This window comes from Pieris rapae, chromosome 13 (genome assembly GCF_905147795.1).
Source record: "Pieris rapae chromosome 13, ilPieRapa1.1, whole genome shotgun sequence".
Lineage (NCBI taxonomy): Eukaryota > Metazoa > Arthropoda > Insecta > Lepidoptera > Pieridae > Pieris > Pieris rapae.
The window spans coordinates 6,079,058-6,105,437 of NC_059521.1; the positions used below are offsets into that span (position 1 = coordinate 6,079,058).

The 26,380-nt window shown below is 32.8% G+C and overlaps 1 protein-coding gene across 2 annotated transcripts; it reads right to left on the bottom strand.

Annotated features, from left to right (window-relative positions):
- Positions 1–1,149: 1,149 nt before the first annotated feature.
- LOC110993622 (pH-sensitive chloride channel 2) lies at positions 1,150–26,318 on the bottom strand. Of its 2 annotated transcripts, none has more exons than XM_022259958.2 (8): positions 26,143–26,318; positions 5,289–5,481; positions 4,536–4,848; positions 4,091–4,246; positions 3,846–4,001; positions 3,152–3,317; positions 2,690–2,888; positions 1,150–2,409 (listed from the first exon to the last, which is right to left on the bottom strand). In XM_022259958.2, the coding sequence occupies exons 1-8, from the start codon at positions 26,205–26,207 to the stop codon at positions 2,167–2,169; spliced, it is 1,491 nt and encodes a 496-aa protein (XP_022115650.1). In that variant the 5' UTR covers positions 26,208–26,318; the 3' UTR covers positions 1,150–2,166. The 2 variants fall into 2 exon arrangements, with proteins under 2 accessions (XP_022115650.1, XP_022115649.1); XM_022259957.2 differs by having other exon boundaries at positions 4,085–4,246.
- Between the last annotated feature and the right edge of the window lie 62 nt (positions 26,319–26,380).

Below are 26,380 nucleotides of genomic sequence, written 5' to 3' on the forward strand. Positions count from 1 at the left end.
AAGGAAAACATCGTGAGGAAACCGACATGTCTTTGACCCAAAAAGTCGACGACGTGTGTCAGACACTGGAGGCTGATCACCTACTAGCCTATTAGATTTAAAAATTATCATGAAACAGATTCAGAAATCTGAGGCCAAGAAACAGGTTGTAGCGCTTTGATTTTTTTATTAAATGGACCACAAAATAAGGACAAACGCTATGACAAAAATAGTCTTGAATACACAAAACTAAAAATTTTGCCCTCATTATATAATACGCTTCCATTGTTTTTATGTATAACTTTAAAGCGAGCATAAAATTTAACAACTTACCAATTATCTATTGTCTTTCAACAAAAGTAAGAGGCAATGGGGGTCATTAGGGGGCCATGTAAATATTGAAGTTGAAGAAAACGGTAGTGTTTGTCTTCGATAATTAAGGATCCAGCTACTAAAAATGTTTCTAGGATACTGTTATATATCACGAAATTAAGTATCAGGATAATATAAGCTTCGAGAGTTTAGAAACCCTGGATACGTTATGAAACGCGGAAAACTACTTACTCTAGAATATAGAAGTTTCCTACACCAAAGGTACAATGACACGTGAAAGGTCAAAGTCATCGGCAAAATTTGTTGCAGATCTGTAAAACCTCAGAAAACGTCAATCTGTTTTATTTCTATGAAAAAAAATACAAATTTGCCGCCCCAGACTCCTCAGCCTGCTCGTAAATCTGCCACTGCTGCCCAGAAGTCAGCATAAACAAAATTTTTAGCATTATATGAATTTAAAGTCATCAATGTTTTTAATCATTTTTAAGAACACATAGATGGCCATGCTAATCGGTGTTTTAATATTTTTTAAACAATTAATAGTCATTTAAAAAGAATGTACTGCGAATTCAGAAGCAAGCGAAATTTTGTTCTTTGAATGTATTGGTAAAGAGAAGAAAAAAATATATTATACATACCACTTTTACTACATGTTATATCATTAACAATCTTACGTATAACAATACAAAAAATGCAATTATTTTATAATCAACTTGCAAAAAATATCTATAAAATTGTGAATGCTTATTATTATTGATCAGAAATCCGATGTTGATTACGATAAAAAATTGTATTCACAGCCATAGATAAGCTATAATTTAGTTATTTTTCTGTTTCTTAATTTGTTTAAGAAAATACTGTGTTACAGATATAATTAACACGATTATATTATGGTGTAACAGTGACACTAAATTTCCTAATCATTATGAATACTAATTTATTATATTACAGTATAATAAGTATTTATATACAAAAATTATTTAGTTAATTATACAACATTTTTATTCAACTTAAATTAAGTACGTATCTATACCTTAAATTAATGAATTAATGTATCTACGTACAAAATATTGTAAAAAAATTCGAAGACTGCTAAATTTTTTAAAAACTTTTAGATATTGTTAATATTCTAAAATTTTACAATACTGGGACGGTATACAATTTTAGACTAAATATTTTAGACTGAATATTTAGACTTACATAAAAGGTTGTTAGCATTTATGAGATTTAACCAGTCAATCCCATAATCACTGTCATAAAAAAAATTAAATGACCAAGAAAATAAGATTACAAAACTTTTGGATATGCTTTATAGTATGTATCCTTTAGTAACGTATGGATATAATATAAGCACCAAAATACTTATTACTATAACTGACTACCACCTTCAATAAATCGCAATACATAAAAAAAATATTAGACCAATACACAACAGTAGATTGTTTCGAAAATTATGTCTGTTAAATATCAAAACAGACAAAACTATTGTGCGCTTTGTTTCATTGCGATTTCTTATTAGCATCTGTGTGTGTGTGTTAAATTTTGGCTTATACTGTAATGAAATAAATAATTTCGATTCAGTCATCCGCTTTAATCGTGTTTTGTCTTTTGTCGTTTGACTTTTTGTATTTCGCTAGTATTATAATTTTCTCTATTACTTCCTAATTTAAATTTTCGACTAAATGTTTTGTTTTCTAATGAATTGGATTAAACAAAACAATTGTATCTTTCATTTTCAAACGACATTTTCCAAAAATGTTGTCAAAATTTACAATTTTAGAGTAACTAAGTGGTAAATTTCCAGGACTATAGAACTCACACCAATGCGAAAACGACAGGCACATACGGTTTTTTTCACAAACAGTACACAAATGTCCAGTAGATAATATTAAATAATATGAAGAGTAAAGGGAATAGCACTCTCGAGCGTTTATCGATCCAAGTTGCGATTTCTTGTGGAGTCATTTGAGTCCATGTGTGTTGTTTTGGGGCTTCGTCTGATCCCTCACTGGAGTCATGCCGTCCGCCAGACCTATGGACAAGCTCGTCGTAGCTTTGCGTAGTTATCGTTGGTAGGTTCAGAGCAGATGGGAAGCTCTGAAATTGAGAAATATGAGCGTAAACAAACATACTAGCTTTTGAGAATTAAAAAAACATTATCGTGAGCAAGGTCGTAACCGATACATGAGGCTTCTTAAATGAACCCTTGAATAAAATTTATGCGTCTCTTTAATAGATAAGGTAAGCAAATAAAGATCTTTGTTATTTTATCGATAATCTAGAAATCTAATCGATGGTTTATGCTCATGCTATAACGAGCTCAATAAAGTAGATCAGTAATTACATCATCATTAAGAAGTACTAAAATTATACTTACATGAACAGTAAGATAATTATTGTATCCTGGTCCTGCAGGATCAGAACTGGTTTCCTGGTTAAGAGAAGAACAGGACCGAGACTTGCTGAGCTGCGGGGAAGACTGTAGCTCTTTCTGCAGCTCTTTACGCGCCAGGCGAGGGGTCAATGTACTTTTCAGTATATATTTACTGTTCACTTTCTTCAAATTCACCACTTTTCTGAAATTAAGACAGTCAAAATTATATTACATCATACGAATGTCTTAGCTTGGTCATTATATTGATCAATTCATGATCTTCAAGGCTTCTATTATTTCAAGAAGTGATATAGCGTGTTTAAATGTTAGAACAAGCTTTTGCTAGCCATTCCTCTTTTTGTAAGTGTCCGTAATCAATTTAAGAACTTTTTAACAGCAGACTTTGAGATTAAAATACAAAACCAATCATTCCTATTTTATTATATGTACTAATAAAAAACTTACTTTCTACGCCAGATAGTGTTGACAAAAGCGAATTCCACTAGAGCCGAGAAAATGAAGCCAATACAGCCTAAGAACCAAATTTCACTTGCTTTAATGTAGGAGACTTTTGGAAGAGTTTTCGCTTGAGATGATGCCAGAGTGATAAACGACAACATGGTGCTTGTACCTGAAAATTAAATTAGATTTCATAACTTGGTGAAAATCGTCGGATAGGTAAATTCATCCATAATATTAAAAGTACAAAATGGTAAAATATAATTAATTGCTACTAATGTTTAGAAGTGTATGGAAAAGGGCTTATTATATCAATTACTAGATGCTTCCGCGAACTTCGTTTCTCCTTGATGCCTAGCCTACCTTTTTAGTACATGCCAACATGGAACATTTTGCTATGCTACCCCCTTTTTTATTTTTTGGTTGATTTTTTACACCTTGTGTCCGAAAAACCCTTATATCTTATGGAACCCTATTTTTGTTCAAAATTAAATATTACAAAATTAATTAGCCTATATTACTCGTGGATAATGTAGCTTTCGAATGGTGAAAGAATTTTTAAAATCGGTCCAGTAGTTTATGAGCCTATTCATTACCAATCAAACAAACAAAGTTTTCCTCTTTATAATATTAGTGTAGATAATGAAGACATAAAGTTACACGCGTAAGTAACAGATCGTATATCATTATTATTTCTTACCCAATGTTATCCTAGGTGCTGAAGCATCTGCTTGTAACCAGAAGGTGACCCATGACATGGCGACAATCATCATTGAAGGGATGAAATAATCCATTAAGTAGTAACCGACCTCTCGGCCCAATTTAAATGTAAACTTCAAAGCACTGTAATTACCCGCTGAAATAAGTTGCCAATTAATCATTTTTATTTTTTCATAATAACAAACTAAGGACACCACAAACATATAAAATCGACATTACATCTACCTCCACCCAGTCTCATGTTGACGATATCTCCTCGAACAACCGACTCATTTGTCCAATAGTCGAGCAGAGAGTATTCTGTTAAATGCAGTTCTGAAGATAGTCGAACGGGATTATCTTTCTCCCACATCAAGCGTAATATTGACGCATTGTATTTCCCTGAAATGTTTGTAGGTAACGTTATTCACTAAAAAAGTTCTTAGAGAAGAAGCAAGAATTTCAAGAATGTTTACAAATTGTCAAGAATGTTTAAGAATTTGTAATAGTAACCAAAACCACTTTTAGTAGTAGTCTTCTATTAAGATTTTTTCGATTTCTAGAAGACAGCGAACACAGCCTGTCAGTGTCGTAATATTTTTTATGGCACTGTCCTTGTGTGATATGCTCTCTCCTCTTTTCGCCCAAACAATCAATATACATATACTAATAGTGGGAGAGTGACACTTACAGCTTTCCAAGTTCATCGAACATTTTTGAACATCGAATGGGAATTTTTGCAAATTCATCCAACAATATAGCACAGCTTGCATTCGACGACTGAAAAGTACTTCACCATCTGGTGCTATTGAGATGAGCACGTCTTTACTATCAGTTCCCATCAAACTGGAAGATTGTTCGTTAGACATGTACAAGTGCGGTATCCAAACACGGGATCTGAGATCACTTTCTCCAATGATTTTCGTTCGTTCTGGAGAATAGAGAGCGTACGCTAGCCGCCGATCAGTCCAACGAAGTTGCAGAAGGAAGTGCAATTTGAAGTTCTGGAATGAGATTAAACATTATATTATTATATAAAATGGCTAATATCCAGAAGGGATAAGATAAAAGTTCCCATAACCGAAAAGCATACATGGCGAATCAATTTCAAGACATGAAAGTGGATGAAGGAGAGAGGTATGTCAGTAGCATGATGAGTGGAGAAGCATGGTCTCTATCTACTCCATCAGGAAAAAAGCGTGAAGATATAATAGAATGGCTAAATCGAATAAAAATGCAAATCTACTCCTGTGTGACTTTGCAGCAGGGATGGACCGTATTATGTTGATAAATCTATCAAAAGCTTCAAGAGTAGAATACGTCAAGTTAGGGATTCAGCCAACTTCCAACACAGCGGTTACCTTAGTGTACAAGTTCACATTGTTGTACACATACATGTTAAATCTTAGTGTATGCGTCTTTTAAAAATTACAAATTATATTACCAAATCGTGCGCTTCAGCCGGTTGTATGAAATAGACGTAGGCGCTGGCGTGGACAAACACAACTTCTCCAGTCTGGTATGTAGGTAGGAGAAGCCTGTCGTACCGGCACTCGTGTGCCAGACGCGATAGGAACTCTGATTGTGTGTATGTATCCCCTTTTTCTAATGATGGACATTCTGGAAGCGGCTCTTTTCTGTAATGATAAAACAAGACAGAGTTTTACAAAGCACATTTTACAAGCACTGACGCAAATTAGGACGGGTAATTTAGGGACTGCAAAAGTGGGGTATGATTCAACATAGATTTTGGTGTAAGTCTAAACGACCCCAGGTTCTAACAAATTAAATCCTTTCACCTTCTGATCTGCTGTATCTACTGCGTAGTTAGAGCAGAAAAGAAATATATCATCTAAGTGAAAACGCAGTGTTATCTTTTAAACTAATACGCTAGGAGCTTTTTCCGAGATAATGGCAACTAAAAAAATAACACGTGCAAAAAGTGTGTTTAGATATTGTTTTACTGAGTATGCGTTTGATTGTAAAAACCACTGGAACCCGTTTTCATATTTTCTAGGCTTTGTATGTGTAATATAAAATGTATTCATGTTTCAGATCTTGAACTTTTGATCTTGATTATGCTTCTCAATAATTAAATATTATTCTCAGTGCCGGATTATCTTTACGGAGTATTATCAGAGATTTCCTAATCAACGTCATAGTGACGTATATCTCCATTACAAATTAATTAAACTCTCCAAAGCCGAGAAAGCCGCTATCACTCACGAGCAAAATGCTGGTTATTTGCTCAAGATACTACTATAAACAGATGTTACTTTGTAAATTTATTAGCTTATGTAAATGTTCATGTCACTATACAGGAGTATTCTAAAAATTGCTTTAAATTAAAAATTTAAGACGCTTAATATTTTATAACACTCAAGGCACTATAGTTACATTAGAGTAGGTGATAAAATGCCAACATGACTATAGCGCGTGATGTTTAATATCAATTAATATTATCTCAATTAATATTATTATATTTTAGATTTTTTGCTGTAAATAAATAATTCGGTCCTTCTTGCAAGTTAGTAGTAAAACTACTAGCAAGATATTTTGTGTGTGTGTCAAGTGTGCAGTAGGAGTCTTAGATCAAAATTAAATGATTTTCTGTGACACTAACAAATTTACCAACATTATTAAAAAAAAAAAAGAATGTTAATACAAATATAAAACAGGTTACAATGTTTCACTTTGACGGTAATTATTTTATAAAAAAACCAATGTAATGTCTCTTTAGATAATTAAAATTGTTATTTGTTATACCTTGTATGTCATCCTACAACAGCGGATGTACTAAGTAAAGTAGTAACTAATAACATAATATACATAATAAACATACATTTCATATTTCTTTCAACCGTGGTGGAAGGTAGTCCATAGCCGTGTTAAAAGTATTATTAGCCGTGTTATAAGTGTTATTATTCAATTTTTAACAATAGTGTTAGCTTTTATAAGTCAAATTTGAAGTAATACAGAATACGTAAAATCAGTGAAGTGAATAATAGTGAATCTAATCAAGCTATGAAGTGCCATGGCTGTAATAACGTATTAAATGTCGATCATTTTTTAAAGTGTAATAATTGCAAACGCAAGTTTTGTTATGAATGCCTTGATGTTGCTGCCGGGTCGACTAAGCAGCTCAGTGCTGAGCAATTGGCATCACTTAATTGTCCTCTGTGTCAGAATGTAACTCGGCGTAAAAACAATGACGATAATACTCCTGTCCGGCGGGGTCGCAATAACCAATCACCAAGCGCCTCCTCATATATAACGACGTGTAAAGAGCCGGAGTGTGATTTTGCTACGAAAACTTCTGCAGGCGCTGACTTTTCTAAGCAGCCGGTTACGTTGGACAGTATTAGCAAACTTATAGACTTGAAACTGTCCCCTGACTCATCGTTTATGCTAAATCTACGGTCCGCGCTTAGAAAGGACTTGAAGGACATGGTGACCGACGAGGTTAGCCGAGCTGTTGAGTTGGTAAAGGCTGACTTCACGACGACAACGGATTTTATCATCTTAGAACAAAATGATTTGAAGTCAAATATTGCAGACAAAGACAATCGAATCAGGGTACTCGAGACTGAACTTACGAAATCTCAAAACACGTTATCAAAACTCCAGAGTCGTTTATTTACAGTTGAAAAGATTTCACGTGACTTAAACCTCGAGATTCACGAGGTACCCGAAAGCAAGACTGAGAATCTGATGGAGTTATTCAAAAAACTCTGTGAGTGTTTAAATGTTGTGGTATCTGAGAGTGATGTTAAAGCATGTCGTCGTGTAGCTAAGATGGACTCAAACTCCAAAAGGCCGCGAAACATACTAGTTACCCTCTCAACGCAGCGTCAGCGTGATACACTCTTGTCTGCGTTGACTCGCTTCAATAAGTCCCACCCTGACACCAAACTATCTACTACCGATATTGGTATTGGCGGCTCGTCGTCGAGCAGGATATACTTGTCTGAACATTTGTCTCCTGAAGCTAAAGAGTTACACCGTGCGGCACGTAAATTTTCTACTGACAAGAACTACAGGTTTGTTTGGGTGCGATATGGCCAAATTTATGTTCGTAAGGATGAATCAAGCCCGGCCATTCTAATTAAAAGTCATGATTCCTTCACTAAATTGTCTTAATTGTTATTACTACTACTAATTTGTTTGTTTATCATTGCTTAGTAAGTTACTTGATCAATTTTTGTTTTTATATACTGAATCACACGTTATTTCCACAATGATTAATATATTTTATCAAAATGTAAACAGAATTCGTAGCAAGTTATCTCAATTTTCTTTAAATCTGTTAAATTCTAACTTCGATATTATATGCTTGACGGAAACGAACTTAAATATGAGTGTTTTCGATGGCGAAGTTGTTGACGCCCGTTACAATCTCTTCAGACGAGATCGTGCGGATTCCTCCTGTGCTAAAACCGAGGGAGGTGGAGTTTTACTCGCCGTCCATAAAAAATACCAGGTCATCCGTCAAGCATCGTGGGATAGTGATATGGAGGATGTCTGGGTTACTCTTATTCCTGAAGCACGTGACACTTCTCGCATAAATTTATGTGTTTGCTATTTGCCTCCTGATATTAGAATTAACAAGCTTGAACTCTTTTATAGCCATTGCCAAAATTTACTTCTTAATCGTTTCCCTTTGGATAATTTCTTATTAATTGGTGATTTTAACACACCTGATTACTCTGATTCGATTAATCCCTCTCTGTCAATTTCCCCTAACCCGAGTAAGAAGCTCCTTCTACTAAATGAATTAATGTCACTGTGTAATCTAAAACAGCATAACTTTATCACAAATGCAAACGCTCGCTTGTTGGATTTGGTGCTTTCTAATATAGATTGTATAAGTGTCAATGAAACACTTGCATTAAGTTTGTTAGATAAAAATCATCCCGCAATTTTGATTACTCTTTCTCCGATTCAGATTTCTAAAGGGCTTCAACGCGCTAACATTAAACGGCTTAATTTTGCTAAATGTAATTTTGAAAACATTAAATCTGAACTCCAGTCTGTGAACTGGTCCGAAATCTTATCGTCCCCTTGTATTGATGAGTGCACCGAAGCTTTTTATGAGCTTTTATTTGAAATAATATCAAGAAATACACCAAGTTGTTGTAGCAAATTCTCATCTTATCCAGTCTGGTACAGCAAATCCTTAATTAAATGTAATAAAGAAAAAAACTTATATCATAAACGGTTTAAGAGGTTTGGGAATCCCCGCGATTACGACGTTTTCTCTTTGCTGAGGGAGAGATGCAAATTTCTTACCAAGATTTGTTACGACAAGTATATCGCATCCATCGAGGACTCGTTGGCCAAGGACATAAAATCATTTTGGAGATTTGTGAATAATCGTAAAGGCCATATTTCAGTGCCTCACACCATGACACTTGAAAATACTTCTGAGACAGACGGTCAGGGGATATGTGACCTTTTTTCGCGATACTTTGGTTCAGTTTTTGACGATAAAACTAATAAAACTATATACACTGACCAATCTGGTGCTGTAAATAACACGTATTTTAATATATTATCTGGCTTTTCTATTACGGTAACAGATATCAATCGTAAAATAGATAGTTTGGATATTAACAAAGGGGCGGGTCCTGACCTTCTGCCTCCTATTTTCATAAAAAGTTGCGGAAAGGAGTTGTCCATTCCATTATGTGTTCTCTTTAATAAATCGTTAACTAGTGGTGTGTTTCCTAAGCGCTGGAAAACTGCCCACATAATACCTATTTATAAAAGTGGTGATAAGTCCAATTGTAAAAACTATAGACCGATAAGTATTTTATCTTGCGCTGCTAAATTATTTGAGTCAGTGATGTATACTCATCTGTTCAGTCATTTTAAGCCTGTTCTTTCAGACAAGCAACATGGTTTTGTTAGAAACAGGTCTACGGTCACTAACCTTCTGGAATACAAAAACTATCTCTGTCAAGTGTTTGCCACAGGTGGCCAAGTTGACTCTGTTTACACTGACTTCTCTAAGGCTTTTGACAAAGTAAATCACCATCTGCTCTGTCATAAGTTAGCGTCACATGGTATCCACGGCAGTTTATATAGATGGATCTGCTCATACCTAGACTCTAGAACTCAGTTGGTTGCGTTAAAGGGCTTCATCTCTGCACCTATCGCAGTTACATCGGGAGTACCTCAGGGTTCCCACTTAGGGCCATTATTCTTCGTAGTTTTTATTAATGACCTTATTCAACAACTGTCCTGCAATTGTCTCTTATATGCAGATGACTTAAAAATATTTACTTCTATTACTAATTTAGATGACTGCTTAACATTACAGCGTGATATCAATACCGTATCACTATGGTGCAAGACGAACTACATGTATTTAAATATAGACAAGTGTTTTGTCATATCGTTTACTAATAAACGAAACAAAATCGTATGGAACTACGTCATAGATGGTCAATTAGTTAACAGATCAGATGTTGCAAAAGACCTAGGTATCCTGTTCGATGACAAGCTTTCATTCCGTGCCCACTATAGTCACATCACGTCTAAAGCAAACCATCTACTGGGTTTTATTCTTAGATCCACAAAAGGTTTTAAAAATCCTCGTAGCACCTTGTACTTATACTTCAGCCTCGTAAGAAGTATATTAGAATACGGTAGTCCAATATGGTCGCCGAATTATAAGGTGCACATTGACGATATTGAACGAATTCAGAGGAAATTTCTCAGAATTTTATGTTATCGTATAAAACCTGGCCGGTCTAACTTAAATTATTGCGATAGACTCCTGAAATTTAAAGTTCAACCATTAGAATCCAGACGCATAGTCTTCGACTTAGTTTACCTTTACAAAATCACCCACTCCATTATAGACTCTCCCGAACTACTAGCTCACATTAGCCTTAACATTAGATTTAGTGCCCGTAGAGCTAACGAAGTCAATTTATTTTCCCTTCAAACTTATAAGAATAACATCTCTTTTTACAACCCTTTGACCAGGATGGCTCGTCAATATAACGAGATGGCAAAGAGCAACCACTTACTTGTGGACATATTCTGTCGCAACATCAATAAATTCATTAGTGTCGTTAAAGACATCCTCCATCGTAGGTTAAGTGCTGACCCTTGTGGTCCTGGTTAACGTTACGTTAAATTGGTGTCGAGGAACTTATTATTATTATTATTATTGTTTTTTTTTTTACTATGTTACCTTTGTTAGTTATGAGCCTTTTATTGATGTAACATTAATTTTGCAGTGTGCACATGGTTTTACATTAGAATCCTGTTCATAACTATTAGTTTTAAGTTTATTTTTGTAAAGATTATAATGTGTTTTGTGCACCAAATAAATAAAAATAAAAAAAAAAATAAAAAAAATAAAATAAAATACAGATCTCTTTTGATACACCTGAAGTTATTATTACGTAATGAGTTAGTATATAGCATCATATGATCTAGATTAGTCTTGCATGAATCTTTAGAATACGACGCTTTTCTTGTAGAGGTTTTTCATTGTTCATGAATAATGTATGACATGACTTATTTGTTTTAAGTTTTCACGTGACTAAATAAGTAATATTATGTTTAAACGCGTCCTAGATCTAATTATGTTTCATCACGTAATCGGCCATTTTGTATTAGGTGTTAAATTCTTTTTCCTTAACATTGTGTTTCTTATTCTTATTATGCTTCTAATATATAAGATATTTACGCAACAACAAAATAAGCATCACAAATTCAAACGTCCTGCATAAAGAGTTTTTCCGATATTTCGCAGATGGGTCAAGAAGAAACACAAAATCAATCCGAATTGACATCCGATATTAAGTTGCTGTAAGCAAGAAAAAAATCAAAATTACTTATGTTATAACATATAGAAACTAAAATTACATACAATGTATAATTAAAGTTATTGTATATATATTTTTAGTGAATATTATTAAAAATGTTATAATCGCTTTTAATATGGTGCTTTTATTATGGCAATAATATTCAGGCCAATTCTACATGTAGGTGAATATGGTAGCATTTTGTTAAGAAATCATGTGCCAGCGTTAAAATACCTAATGCAGTATTGGAACGAGTATATATAAATTATATGCAGCCAAGAAGGTCATTGAAGATCATAACTAATATTTGCCTGATAACATTATGAACCAATTCCTGTAGTAAGATTTACCTAAAGATTAATTGCTAATCTTCACGCAGTATGTAGACGCAAATAAGTAATTTGCCGCTTATCGGTTCCTTATCAAAACTCATATTTGAGGCTTTATATTGCTTTGAAAGCCGCAAATGTTGTTCTAATGATGCCAGTTCAGTTTAACTATTCTAATTAACACATGGGTCGTGTAAGGAATTTAAGCCGCATTTTTATTATTAGACTGTCGCAACTAATATCGAAACGAAACTTGGTCATTTTTACATTCATGTTGAGGTTACATTCAGAAACGAACGACTTCTGTTTACTAGATTATCTGAAGTTTGTAATTCTCTTTTGGAAAGGGGATACTATATCACAAAGAACGGTTCGGTGGCCGTCGATGCATATTCTTATACTAAGTCCCTGAGTAATGTAATGCTCCTTATTAGAATGAAAGGCACAAAATGACGTCAGACGTAACAACGTAACCTACCTATAGGCCTAAGAAGTCATTATGTGCAACTAACGATTTTGACAACTTGCTGGCAGCAATTAAAAATTCATGACCGCACGTCCAATATAACTAATTAAATACGACATTTGGCTATATATTTTATTTCTTAAACAGTTAAATCAATTTACATAATTACTACGTTTGATATATATATATTCTGAATTCAAATTAATTTTTCTACAATTTAGAACAATCAAGTTTAAAAAATCTTACTTCTTACAAGATGAAATAGCTTAATCAAATTGTGACGGTACTTCCACTAAAAACTGTAGATAGATCTATTCTGTTTCTTTAACGTGCGTATACGCATTACAATCCGCACTGTGTATAACGGAAGAACAAATACACTAACATCTGCAATAATATAATTTTGAATATCCTATATAATCAAGATTAGATTGTTCGTGTGATTCATTAGAAAATTCTTAACATCCGTTTAAAGATAACAAAGTGTATTTTCTAAAAATAGTCAAAATTATAAACACGAATAGTTGAATTTACTCATTTTAATATGTATTACCTAGTGTTATTTTTATTGGGAATTTTTCAAAAATTTAACATTTTTTCCTTACCAATGTACATATCCAATGAATGAACCATCTCTTAGTAGTTTCTTATGTGAGTGTAATCTGTCCAAACAAGTAGATATTATTCTTTATGAAGTTCTTATGAAATTTTATGAAACACAGAATTTGGTTGGTAGCCGTGCCAGTCTAAGACGGTTCCGCATTCAGAGTTAAAGAGTTATTATTTACAGCATCAGGATGAGTTTATCAATAATACATTATATACATCATAGATTTTCCCACAGAACATTGAATTTAGCCCACATTTAGTTTAAATAAAGTAAGAGTTGAATATACCCGTGCGTATGAAACGACTTTAATTTGCAGCGGTGACAGTTAAATCTTGACAATCAGAGCTATTCAAACTAGTCACTAAGCTTTATTTACTTCTCGATTTAAATAAATTAACACGTAGCTGATATTTTTGCATTGATAAGAATTCATTTGCTTTAGAGTTCATATCATTGTTACTAAACAAATTCCTACATTTATTTAGTGAATCACAATTATATAATTACAATAGTTAATTACGTATTATTTGTGCGAAAACACACAACGAAAGTCCTGCTTCAATGTTTGGGCGGTAAAAACTAGGCTGTCAGATTATTTGCCTATACGGGGTAACTAAATGCTTAAATACGATTAAAAAACGGGAGTTTGGTTTCTTACCCGGGACAATTTAAAAACAAATTATCTAAAGACATTTTTTTAGGATATTCTTCCAAGGAGCAAACAATTAATTACCTATTTCAAAAAAATCAATACAATTATAATCGTAATTAGAAACGCTTATCTTGAGCAAAATATCTTGAGGGTACCGCGGCACAGTTAACATTAGCTCTGTATAATTATTTAAAATTAAAATAGAATCGGTGCGTAAAAAAGGTTAAAAAACGAGAACTATGATATTTTAAGCAACATATTTACACAGCAAATGTGAACAATAAATACAGTGCATTAAACAGTAGTTAGTTAGCCGTGATCAAACAATTTGCTATCCGCCATACCGCGTTGGATATTTCTCGTTCAGTTACATGGTTAAAAATGACAATTGCTGCAAAAAACTGACGAAGTGTAGTGAAGTGACTTTTAAAAGTGTTTTGTGCAAATCCAGTACTTTAATCTAAAATCCTAAGCACTGTTTTAAATAAATCACAATATCATATGTGTTATATACTATTTATTTGCGAGCTTAGTAATTAGTCGGTTGGCACTTGCGACGAGTCGTTGAGAACATCGTACACATTGAGGCTTCCGGATCGAATCCTGTCGCTTTCATACCTACGAAGCGAAGTTTACTTTTTTATTTTTTTACCACTAAACAACAATGGAAGACCAATTTCAAATGTTGTTTGAGAAAATGAGAATTGAAATGAAGGAACAGAATACAAAATTGGAAGAATCGTTAACTAACAAAATAATAAATAGAATTGATGAGAAATTAAAACCTATCTTAGCAGAAAATGAAAACCTAAAATTAAAAGTCGCAACCTTAGAAAACGAAGTCGAACATTTAAGAAGAGAAAAAAAGGAAAACAATTTAGTCATTTTTAACTTGAAAGAGGAGGAATGTAGTAGTACCGAGTTATTGCAGAATGTCCAAAGGCAATGTCTGGCGGATTTAAATATAACACTCGAAAAAACAGAGGTAAATAAAATATACCGTATCGGAAAACCGACAAAACAGGAAGGAAAACCAAGGCCGATTTTAATATCCTTCGTTAATAGTTGGAAGAAACAGGAAATCTTAAAAAATAAGAGAAAGTTCAAGCAATTGTTTATCTCTGAAGACTTTTCCAAAGAAGTGTTAGAAAAAAGAAAATTATTGAAACTTAAATTAATAGAAGAACTAAAGAATGGCAAGATTGCATATTTAAAATACGACCAACTTATAGTCAAGGAAAATGTTTCTAACACAGACAAAAGGAAGAGAGAATTATCAGCTTCTCCACAAGCTGAACATATGGCTCAACCAAAAAAACAACAGGCACTTCTTTCGTCTAAAACTAATCGAACAAGTGCTTTTGACGTGATGAGGGTCAGATCGAACTCTCTTTCTAAACCTACTTCCTCTGGTAAAAGATCATAGCAACCATGTGTTGGTACCCAGAAAACAAATAAAATAATAAGAAAAATCTCCCCCAATACGGCTGGTCCCCGTGGGGGTAGTAGACCACCACCCTCCACCCAAAAAATAGAAAAACACTCTCGCCATATTCAAGGCACACGAATTTGTACAATGAATGTAAGGTCGCTCATAGGCAATGGCCGTCAAGAGGAATTAGAACATGGTGTGCAAAACAAAAAGTGGTATATTCTTGGCCTCTCTGATATTAGAAAAGAGGGAACACACATTATTGAATACGAAGACTACATCTTTTTATACACCGGAAAGAAAGTGGAAGAAATGGTGTAGGATTTATGGTTAAAAAGGTGTTGAAATCAAATATTGTAGATTTAGAGGTTCTCTGTCATACACAATTGTACTTGGAGATTTTAACGCACAAATAGGCCGAGCTACTCCAGATGGAAAGTTGGTTATGGGTTTATGGGGACACGGTAAGAGAAGCGAGCGATGCAAACGACTTATTGACTTTTGTTTAGAAAAACAAAAAAAATAAACTTTTTTTATTATTAAAAGACCCTATCATCATACCGTCGAAAATATAGATATAATTAATACCACCCACCCAACAGACAACCGTATGGTTCGGGCAACAGTGAAAATTTCAGCAAAAATTAAAAGTAGAAAACAATTTAAAGGCAGACAATCAGGACTGAACCCACTAGAACAAGAAACACTTAAGAATATTTTTTCGGTTCAACACACTGAAATATCTAAAAATATCCAAGAACAATATAATAATATTATACATCGAATTAAAACCAGTGTCGAAAAGTTACCAACAATACCAGGGATAAAGAGGAATAACTATATTATAACTGAAAAAAATAAGAGATATTATGATAAATGAATATGCCGCGCCTGGCCCGCGACAGACGCGAGTGGAACCGGAAGGAGGAGGCCTATGTCCAACAGTGGACAATCCAAAACTTAACTGAATGACGTTTTATCATCCCTAAATTTTAAAGTTTTTTGGAAATAAAGGCTATTATTATTATTATTATTAATTAGAAACGCTTGCAAGTCGCTTTTTATGGAATTATGGGTATATTTATTTCTTATATCTGCCCTCTTATTGGGAACCTGGAAAAGGTTTGAGCTAGGCATACTAAAAACATTGTTCAATTTTAATTTTTAAAGATTGAATAATAAAAAACGGACAAGCAAACAGTCCCGCCGGGACATTTTAAACTAAGCCTAAAATACGACGTCCCGGGAGAAACGGGACGTCTGGCAAGGCTAGTTAAAACCGTCTTCTATGTATTGTTTTAGCTTTTCTATGAGGGAATGGTGAATTGAAAAAAAATTGTTAAAATGTTATAAAAATCGAAGCTTTTTCAAGATATTTTTGATAACTATCTTTTTTTTAACTCATTGCAGCATTAATTACTCAAGTGTACATTTACTAATATTGTAACGACTTGGTTGGTAACTGTGTGGATAAATCAACAATCTCGGAAGTGTGGGTTCGGCCCTTTCTCCACCGGAGCATTGGCTCCGGCGTCGTAAGCCGGAATTAGTCTGAGAAAAATATCGGAAGGAATTGCGCTTCTCCACTATATCCGATCCGACAATAATCGATCAGTAAAAATAAGTCATCCCGTCGCAACGGACGTAACGCAGTGCTATATTAAAAGTCCTCGGCTTTACATTTCACAATGTGTCCTGCCTTTATTATAGTGAACGTTAGTTCATAACTAGCGTTTCACTCCCGAGTATGACGCAATATATCGTTATAAAATATTGCGCCTAGTTGATAAGAATAGCAATAAAGTACGTATCAACAAACATACATTGCTTTTTCAAAGATTCCGCACTATTTGCAAAGCAAGCATTCTAATTTATTACCTACCGCACTATTATTACTATTTGGTTAGATAGATGATGCATATGCTAATATTATGAATTTACACAGAATTACTGGAAAACAAACCTTTTAATGCACATATTGCGAAGTATTAGATTCGATTACGTTCTAACGATCGTTTAATATATTGAGCGGCATGTCCAACTGGAGGTTTTACTAACCAAGTAAATTAAGATACTCATTAAATTAGTCTTGTAAACCGTTACTAACTAATATTATATGTATAGGCATGCAACAAAATAGCGATTGGAGGAGCATAAATAACTTTATTTACACAGTTGCAGATGGGTTTAATAGATGAGTGAAAACCATTAAACTATGGCACAAGTTGTCTAATCTTTTGCTATAAACTGGGATCGAATCATCTAATCTCTAGGAGCGGTAAATATGTATTGTGCGCAATGTCGCTAACAATGAGTTTTCGATAATATAAAGGAAAATGATGGTTAACAACATAGAATAATAAATACGAAATGTGAAAGAATCAAGGTCGATAATTTACGAACCCACATCATGATCGATTTTCGTTACCTCGTTTGTATTCCGAACATTACGATTTTACCTTTACAACAAGGCTATTAGTGCTTTGAAAATCGTGTAAAATATATCAATAGAAAACATTAATTTGATTTCAACATTGCGAATCTTTGCAATGAAATAAACTCTAAACTTCCACTTCATCCTAGAGTTTTGTATGAATGTAAGTACGAAAGCGCTAGTTTGAGACATACCTTATTATATACTTAACAACATGCACATACTAGCTCATACACAGACACACACAGTACACACACACATGCATGTTGACTCATTTATTAATGTTAAAATTTGAAAAACAATAAAAAAAATATGATTTAATATTGCAGTATTTAAAACGTTTTTATTGAGTTTTTAACCACCGTGCCTAGAATCGCAGATGATTTTCATCAGTTAACGAAGTATCGACGTAAATTATTGCCAATTGCCAATAATTTACAGTTCTACGTGTTACAATATGAATTAATATTATTGTAAGCTATAGTTATGCAAATTTAACCATTAGTACTACAGTAGAAATACTATTGAGAACATAGAAACTATTCATTACTTTAACAACCAATTAGCTTTTAACTAATGAACTAAAATTTGTGTCCAACGCCTAACATTTTTAGAAATAATTAGTAAAATAGACGCGTCTTGGGTTAACATAGGTTCTATTTACTGAACGTGACGACTAGACTGGTAATTTACAGCGTTGAGCCGTTTCATACCTAGACAGACTTATCAACAAATCATTTCATGAAGATAAATTAAATGCGATCATTCCAAATTTCGTCTGCAAAAATCAACTTAGGAGTTCAGGCACCTCTTTTTCGAATTCTTTGACATTATAACGCAACAAACAGTACTAATCCGGACCTGGATAGATTCGGTAGTGGCCTAACCGATTTTAAAGAAAGCATTGTTAAGTGTCTGTTTAGCCGGTTTCTTTTTAACATGTATGTTTACCAAAATCATATATTTTAAATAAAAGAGCTTGTAGCATATAGATACGGTATTATGTATGATGTGGTAAACTTCAATAAATAAATTCCAGCCCTAGATAAAAATACTTTGTGGCTTACATGATAATTTGAGGAAGCCATATTAGGTCACGCTTAGACACGTCATCCTTGCAAACATTGTCGATTGCCTAGGACTGCAAATTATGATGATCTATGAATACTTCTTTAAATTATTTACCTGCTCTTAAACTAAATTTAAAAAAAAAATTGTAGCCAATTCTTTGACATATACCTACACACACTCGGAGGATTCTTGTTCTGACTAATTGTAAGACTATTCTGGCAAATAAACGATTTGACTATGACTTTGACCTTTTTTGTCAAATCGTATCTCATGAATCAATTAACTTTTACTCGGGCCTAACCATGATTCAATGCTGTAAAGATTATTGAATTGTTACGAGCCTCGGAGGCTATCTACGTTATAATTAAAGTATTTACAAAGTCTTAGATTAGCGAGAGGCGTTCTGCCTTGACCCTGACAAGCGCAATCATGTGACTGCATTGATTGTCCCAATCGACAAAGGTCGATCATCATAATTCATTATCCGCATTTAGTTCCGGCGTCATGTCACTTTTTCTGGTTCATCTCAATAATTTAGGTAATATTTATAATAATACAAAGGAGCAATATATCGTTTGAAAGAGCGTCGACATTAATAATAGTTATCGTGTCACTCTAGTCGGTTCTATAAATAAGTATTTCACGTCTAGATGAGTATTGACATATTGGAAATGTGGCTATTTTATATATTTTTAGTTCTAGTTGATACATAAAGGAGACCGTGACCGACTAAGCTAATATGACTAATATTTTCTTTAGCTACTTGAACTAAGCACCTATTTAATATAAGTAGGTGCTTTAGTTAAGTGGTAAATACTTATAAGTATTAAAATTATTAATACAATATTACTCCGTAAAAACGATAATTTTATAATTTTTTTTAATTATTTGTCTTTCTTACGACTTACCACCTGGAATGAAACAATGTAATCCCTATGTTTAAATTATTATACTTTTAATTGAGATCTTTATGTATCGGCAAGAAATAAAACAAAATTCTATAAAATGCACTTTTTATTAAAAATAATCTTAAAGAAAACATTCGTTCAACTCTCAACTCAACTCTTTCAATGTTTTTGTAAGAAGTAAGTCTAATGTTTTTTAGCACATTATGGTAGTAGTGTTCTGATATATATGTAATACCTTCCAATTGAATATTTTATTATTTTGTATTCCAAAGCTTTTGTACATGGTTAATATAGATTTAAGAATCGCTTTCACAGCACTTTTGTAGTTAGGTTCAAGAAAATCTTCATTTCCCTTGAGTACCGTGGCATGTTGTGCATATACGCTGTAATATTGATCTGGTGATGTAAGAATTTTAATTTTTCTTATATATTTTCATTCGGCCGTACACTCGGTCATATTGGGAAGAACTTCTTTATTAAAGTAAACGTTTCACAGTATTTTTATTAAGTATGAACGTGAATAGTGAACTTTGATTTGGAAAAAGAAACAAAGTAGGTACTTTCTGGGATATTTATTGTGTAGTCGAAACATTGACAGAGAAAATCTTTTTTAACATACAAGAGACTTGTTCTGTTTCACAATGTATAGATAAAGTGCCAAATAGCTATGCAACACATAAATTATTCGGAAGATAAAAGTTTTGAAGAAACTTCGCGCCATATCTGACAGTCGTGAAACGCAACAATAATGTTTATCCTACCAATAAGGAATAAAAAGCTTGTTTGGAACTTATCCAGACATTGTGAAATAGACCCTCAACGTATTAGAATAAATCTCTCCAATTAAATAATTGCTAGAAATGTAATAACTAATTTACGTAAAATAAACAGCATACTCGCGTAATTATAAATGTACTAATGCCTCTGGGTACTTAGAATAAATTGATAATCTATTTTTTTATAGAACAGGGGGCAAACGGGCAGGAGCCATCTGATGTTAGAGATACCCCCACCCAAGGACACTCTCAAATTTATGAACAAAACTTAGTGATTTTTAATGCCAACATATTAGTTATAAAATTATCTAATTTAGAGCACTATTCATTATAAGCACTTATATTACCTTGGTCCTCTAAGGTGGAGGTGAGATGCATAATGTATGTTTATTACACGTTTATACGCAAATTATCGCGGCAGGTGGAATCATTTAAACTGTATCCAAGAATAGTCATAGTAATCTTCCTGCTATATACAGATACTCATATATAAAATCTATAAAGAGAAATTCTACTGTTTTTTTTTAAATATCGATTTTTGTTTCAGGAGCGATAGAAACGATACTATAACAGATAAAGAAAAAATGTGTGTGTGTTTACATGTACACGCATTAGAAGTCAAACGATTTTGGCGTAACAACTAACAATATGTTATGTAAAACTTTTTATTTTTCTCTTTAAAAAAATATCTTTCGCTTAATTCTGCGTTTGTAGGAAAAATTATACTAACAATAGATAAATCTAAAATGTTGACTATAACTTCAGGGTGTCGGTTCTTAAGCATCGTAAAAAATTAACTCACATCTTTTTTCCCCTAATGCGCCAAAAGATGTATAACTTCAATAAATTTATGTTTTTATTATAAATTAGAATGTCTCTAGTAAACGATTAATATTCAACTAAATAATCTACTGTAATAAAAAGATACAAAAGATACAGGACTAAGAACATTGGGTTCCGCGTGTCTCTTCGCAGGATGTGTTCTACTTTGGATTCCGCCACTAATGTCCAAAGCCTTGTATATTTCTTCTTTATTATAGCTACTAGTATATTTGTCGTTCTTCTGAATTATAAATTTGGTGCTGTCATATTTTGTTTTGCTTTGCTTTGTATCAGCGATACTTTTTATGGATACATCAAATGTGTTAATTTTCTGCTTTATTTACTCATTATGTATCTGTTTTGTTTTCTAAATAAAAAAATATTTGTTAGTAAATGGCAAGGCATGTTTAATTTTAATGTGAAACCAAGTATTGTTAAACTTTTAAAAGAAAGTTGAATTAACATACCTAATAAACAATTCATTCTTATATCAATTACAAGGAAATACAAGCTCCTTTATTTAGCTAAATTAATCATCCATACACCTTGACAAAAAGAAATGTTGAGGTCATTTCGATGTTTCCATAGTTAATTTGCTAAAAAGTATAGGTATGGAAAAGTATAGGTTCCTTGCGGTAATGAAGTTTAAATACATACGATGATATAAGCTGGGTTAAAGGCTTATACATATTAAGCTACTGTTCTTGAATATAATATACATAATTGACATAGGAGATATCATATTAAATAAGATTTATGGTAAATTACTATCGCTATTTATAATGAAAATGTTAGCTAGGTTGAAAAAGTTAACTAAAGCAAAGATATTTGAATGCTGCCAGTATTTACTCGTAAAGAGTATTTACTTCTGAACTGAAGTTGAAAAGAATAACAATATCGAATAATTACTCGACACTTCTCGCGGTTAACTTTCCGCTGAATACAGATTTTTCATTGATATTAAATAAAAGTATAAGTAAAAGAAAAAAGTTAAAAGGAATGAACAGAATCATTAAAGTATGACTTTTTAAGAAATTGCGGGAGGCAATTCAAACAAAAAACCAATTAATTGGGTGAACTCGATAAAAAGCACATTTACTGAACCACATCTCTCAACGATTACTTCTAGAACTTAATTAAATATTTCGATTCAATTAAAACGTGACAGTTGAGTGTTTTATTCAGTACTCTACTCTATCTTGACTAGCTGCGAGATTTACGAAAATATCTAAATTTAATTTACAAACAAAATTAAACTTATTGAATCATCTTTATACTTACTTTAGCAATAATTTATTATTATTGTTCGCAAAAACTATGAGACAGATTTACCGAATGTATTCAAAATACATGTGCTAATTTGATATTTAAACATTTTAAATTTAACAAAATATTTCTTACTAGACTTATAGGACTTGCGTATTTTATTCCTAGACAGAGTATGCAATATCGATATATAAATATGTTTTTTTTTACTTAAAATTCGGGTTATATAAGGTTAGATTAACATATTAAATGCACAATAGATACAAAGTGATAGACGGAAACCAAAACTTTTTATGGCGATTAAGTAAATATGAATGTTTGAAATGATGTATGATTATTATTATTATTATTTTTATTTAAAAATAAACATTTTTTGGACCCGAGTCGTCGGTATACAGCACATTGAGTGCGGAGTACTCGGATCCGAGAGCTAGCTATGGATTGCCATATAATAAAATAATTTTAAAAAAATGATCAGGACGCACGCACGGATCGCAGTGGGCGGCACCGCTACTATGACCCCAGTCCACTCGGATCCGAGAAAAGAGCACTTAATGTGTTAAGTAAGCAAGAACTTACAATATAACTTATACTGTGAAAACGCAGCGTATAAAGATGTGCTGGACTTTAATAATAATTAAATAAATAGTCTCACGACTGTCTTTGAAGATCTGTCAAAAACCTACTATTATATATCACTAATAAATCATTCACTTCTCAACAAAGTTACGAGTCATTTTGCGTTGATTTTACTTATTTAAATATGCATATCGATTAACTAAGTTCTGATTTGTTAATTAGCCGCCCTCGTGACTGCTTGTCATATAGATAAATAATTTACAAAGTATGTTTTCTATAACTTTGTTTAAGATTTACGTGTGAGTACCGAAAATAATTGTAAAACTATTACTTTAGTAAAATATTTTTATTAAACTGTTTTATATTTACTTTAAATTGAATAATCAATTTACAATTAATACTCTGTAATTAGAGTAAAAATAAATTCCAATGGGTTAGGCTAATGACATGGCGCTGCCTTTTCAATTATGTATATTTAATATTTAGAATAAATTACCGTTTTTATTTCTAAACTCAAGAGAAAAGCTATAGGATCATAGATAATTTAAGACCTTGTAAATTTTGTACCTTTATTGATCTTACTGTACAACGTATAGTAAAAGAAACAGATGTGCTAAAAATAATTTAGTAAATACCACTATATATCTACAAAAAGAAATTATAGGTAGCTCTTTCATAATCCTAGACAATATTAACGTGTACCTGTCTCTTCGTTAGTGATATTTGCATTGACTTACGGAAAATTATTTTATACATACATTGACTGTGTATCATAAATATGTTAAATACACAGTTTTATTTGCTGTAATTGAAGTTCATGTGTTTTATTGCCATTCTGGTTATGAATTACCATGCCAAATACTTAATAAATCTATGCTAATTAAAAAATCATTAAAAGTGAGCGGACAGTTTCGTATTAAAGGAAAAATATCGCCGTAATATACCATATACTAGTTAGCTCTGTAAAATAGTCTAAGTAATTATGATATATTCGTTAAGCCATTGAGTAAATGCGACGAGCTGAATAAATGATTTAACTTTACATAATTAAATAATTATACAGACTAGTAAAATGTAGGGACATTTATTTGAACTCGACACAGGTATTTAATCAAATCTAACTAGACCCAGTGCCGCCGCTTTGAAACTGATTTCATTAATCATATAACGCCTACAATCACCTTTAAACACATAGTTTTATCTCGGTTAAAGTAGTAAAAAGTATACTCATCTATTACTACTACTAATATAGTAAGACTACCTACTAATATTCGTATTACTAAACGTAGTATTAATTTATTTTATTTAAATCTTAACACCCTTTTCCCGAACGGGTAGGCAGAGATCGGATCTCCAGTTGCTACGGTCCTGACATACCCTCTCTCGCTTTATCCACTTTCATTACATTCACCATACATTGTAGTCTGTTATGGGTACTTTTAACTTATCCCATCTCTAGTATGTCCAACCCGACTTCACCATTTACGCTTGTCTTGTATATTTAGAAACAGCTTCTCAATTATCCGTTGTATATGGCCAAACCACGAAGCATTCAATTTCATATCCCTGTCAGTACCTTCTACTTACTATTACTTATTTACCTGTAATTCATAACGCTCTCGATTCCACGGCATTCATTCAGCTTTCATTCCATCCCTACCAAGCCTAATATTCACTACCGTACGTCGTCTTAAGCACTCTCCTATGGCCAGTCGAGCCAGGTTTTAGATTTGCAATACATAAAGGAATGCAACGCTCCATTTAATCTATTACCAGCATTTACTAGTGCGTCTATATCATCGTCAGACTGTCCAGCAAACAGTTTAAGTTTTCATACTGAAGATATGGAAACCTTATTAAACTAATAATGTACCTAGTCCAGCCATAAGTTCTGTTACATATGAAAATGCATTTTTTTTAATGAAGTAATGTGATATTATTACAATGTATACCAGCAAACAATATTGTATTCGAAATGGCCACCTTTGGATTTTACTCGTATACAAGCCCATAATCTATTTGGTCATTAATAATTTACGCACTGTTTCCAAGGGATGTTTAGCCACTGCTTGCTCCAAAGATTCTTTAATAGAATCAATGTTTCGTTTAGAGCAGGCCATGTCCCCTAAAACTGACTATAATTTGAAGTCTAAAGGATCTAGATGAGGGCCAGTCTTCAGCTCTTATAAAGTCCGGAACGATGGTTTCAAGTCAGACTTGCATTTTCATATGTACCAACAGAACTTATGGCCAGACTTTAATTTATTGCATCTAAAGTCTAAATTAACAAATAAATTCTAGAGTAAATGGAGGTGTCGACGGTTATGGCTTATTAGAAACCCTACGTCGTCTTCTTTCCCGGTGAAAGGCAAACGTCTTAGGTAAAAGATCAACTGAGCAGATGCATATGTCGTAGGACGAAAGACGTTGCGATATATTTTTTTAATAGTCTGTAAAAACAACAACACAACAGCAAACTGTGGTTCATATTGCAATTGTTCCTATGATTTTTTTATAAAACTTTATACTGTCTATTTTGTTTACCAATAGTGTTTATCAAATACTAGTAACAAATAACAATCGCTGCCCTAATAAGGATCACAAGTAGTGCTGGGTTACCTAATACCACGTGTTAACAGAATAATTTTGGCGTTATACTATGAAAACTACCTATTGTTTTAAAAGGTTTGTTGGTTCTTAATTGCTGTATTGACAAATTGCGATTGTACGAATCATAGTTTTATTTATAGTTATGTTTATGAGATTTATTAAATTGTGTCTCCACTGCAAATATTTTCTGTCTAACTGAATTATAATTGAAGCATAATTCATATAACCAATAAATACACCTAATGTTTTATTTCGATTTTCAAATTACTAATAACTAATTAATTATACGCATGTTTCGGATACAATTTTATGACTTTGCGGATGACGCAGATTTTAATCCGATTTTTATGTTTTACTCAATTTTACACTACTAAATGTTACACTATTGAGTTTGTAACATTCAGTAAAAGCGCTATAGCGAAAGCAACATAATTAATAGCAAATATACGGCGCCGCCTCAATTAAATATTTATTAAGATCAATTTATTAGATTTTCATATATTAGAATTTATAAACTTACAGCTTTTGTCCTAATGCACTATTGCAAAGCACTAATAAAAAACACAAAAATATATTTCCGTTCATGATTGTTTCATTACGTCGTAATGCGCACGCGACTATGGTGCGCTCCGCTTGATCGATTAACCACAACTAGAGGATGGAGGCTGTTGATAATAAGAAGGCTGCGACTGTTTACGATGCGTATTGTTTTATGAATGGAATCAAGGAAAAACCAGTCGATAGCCTTTTACTTTTCC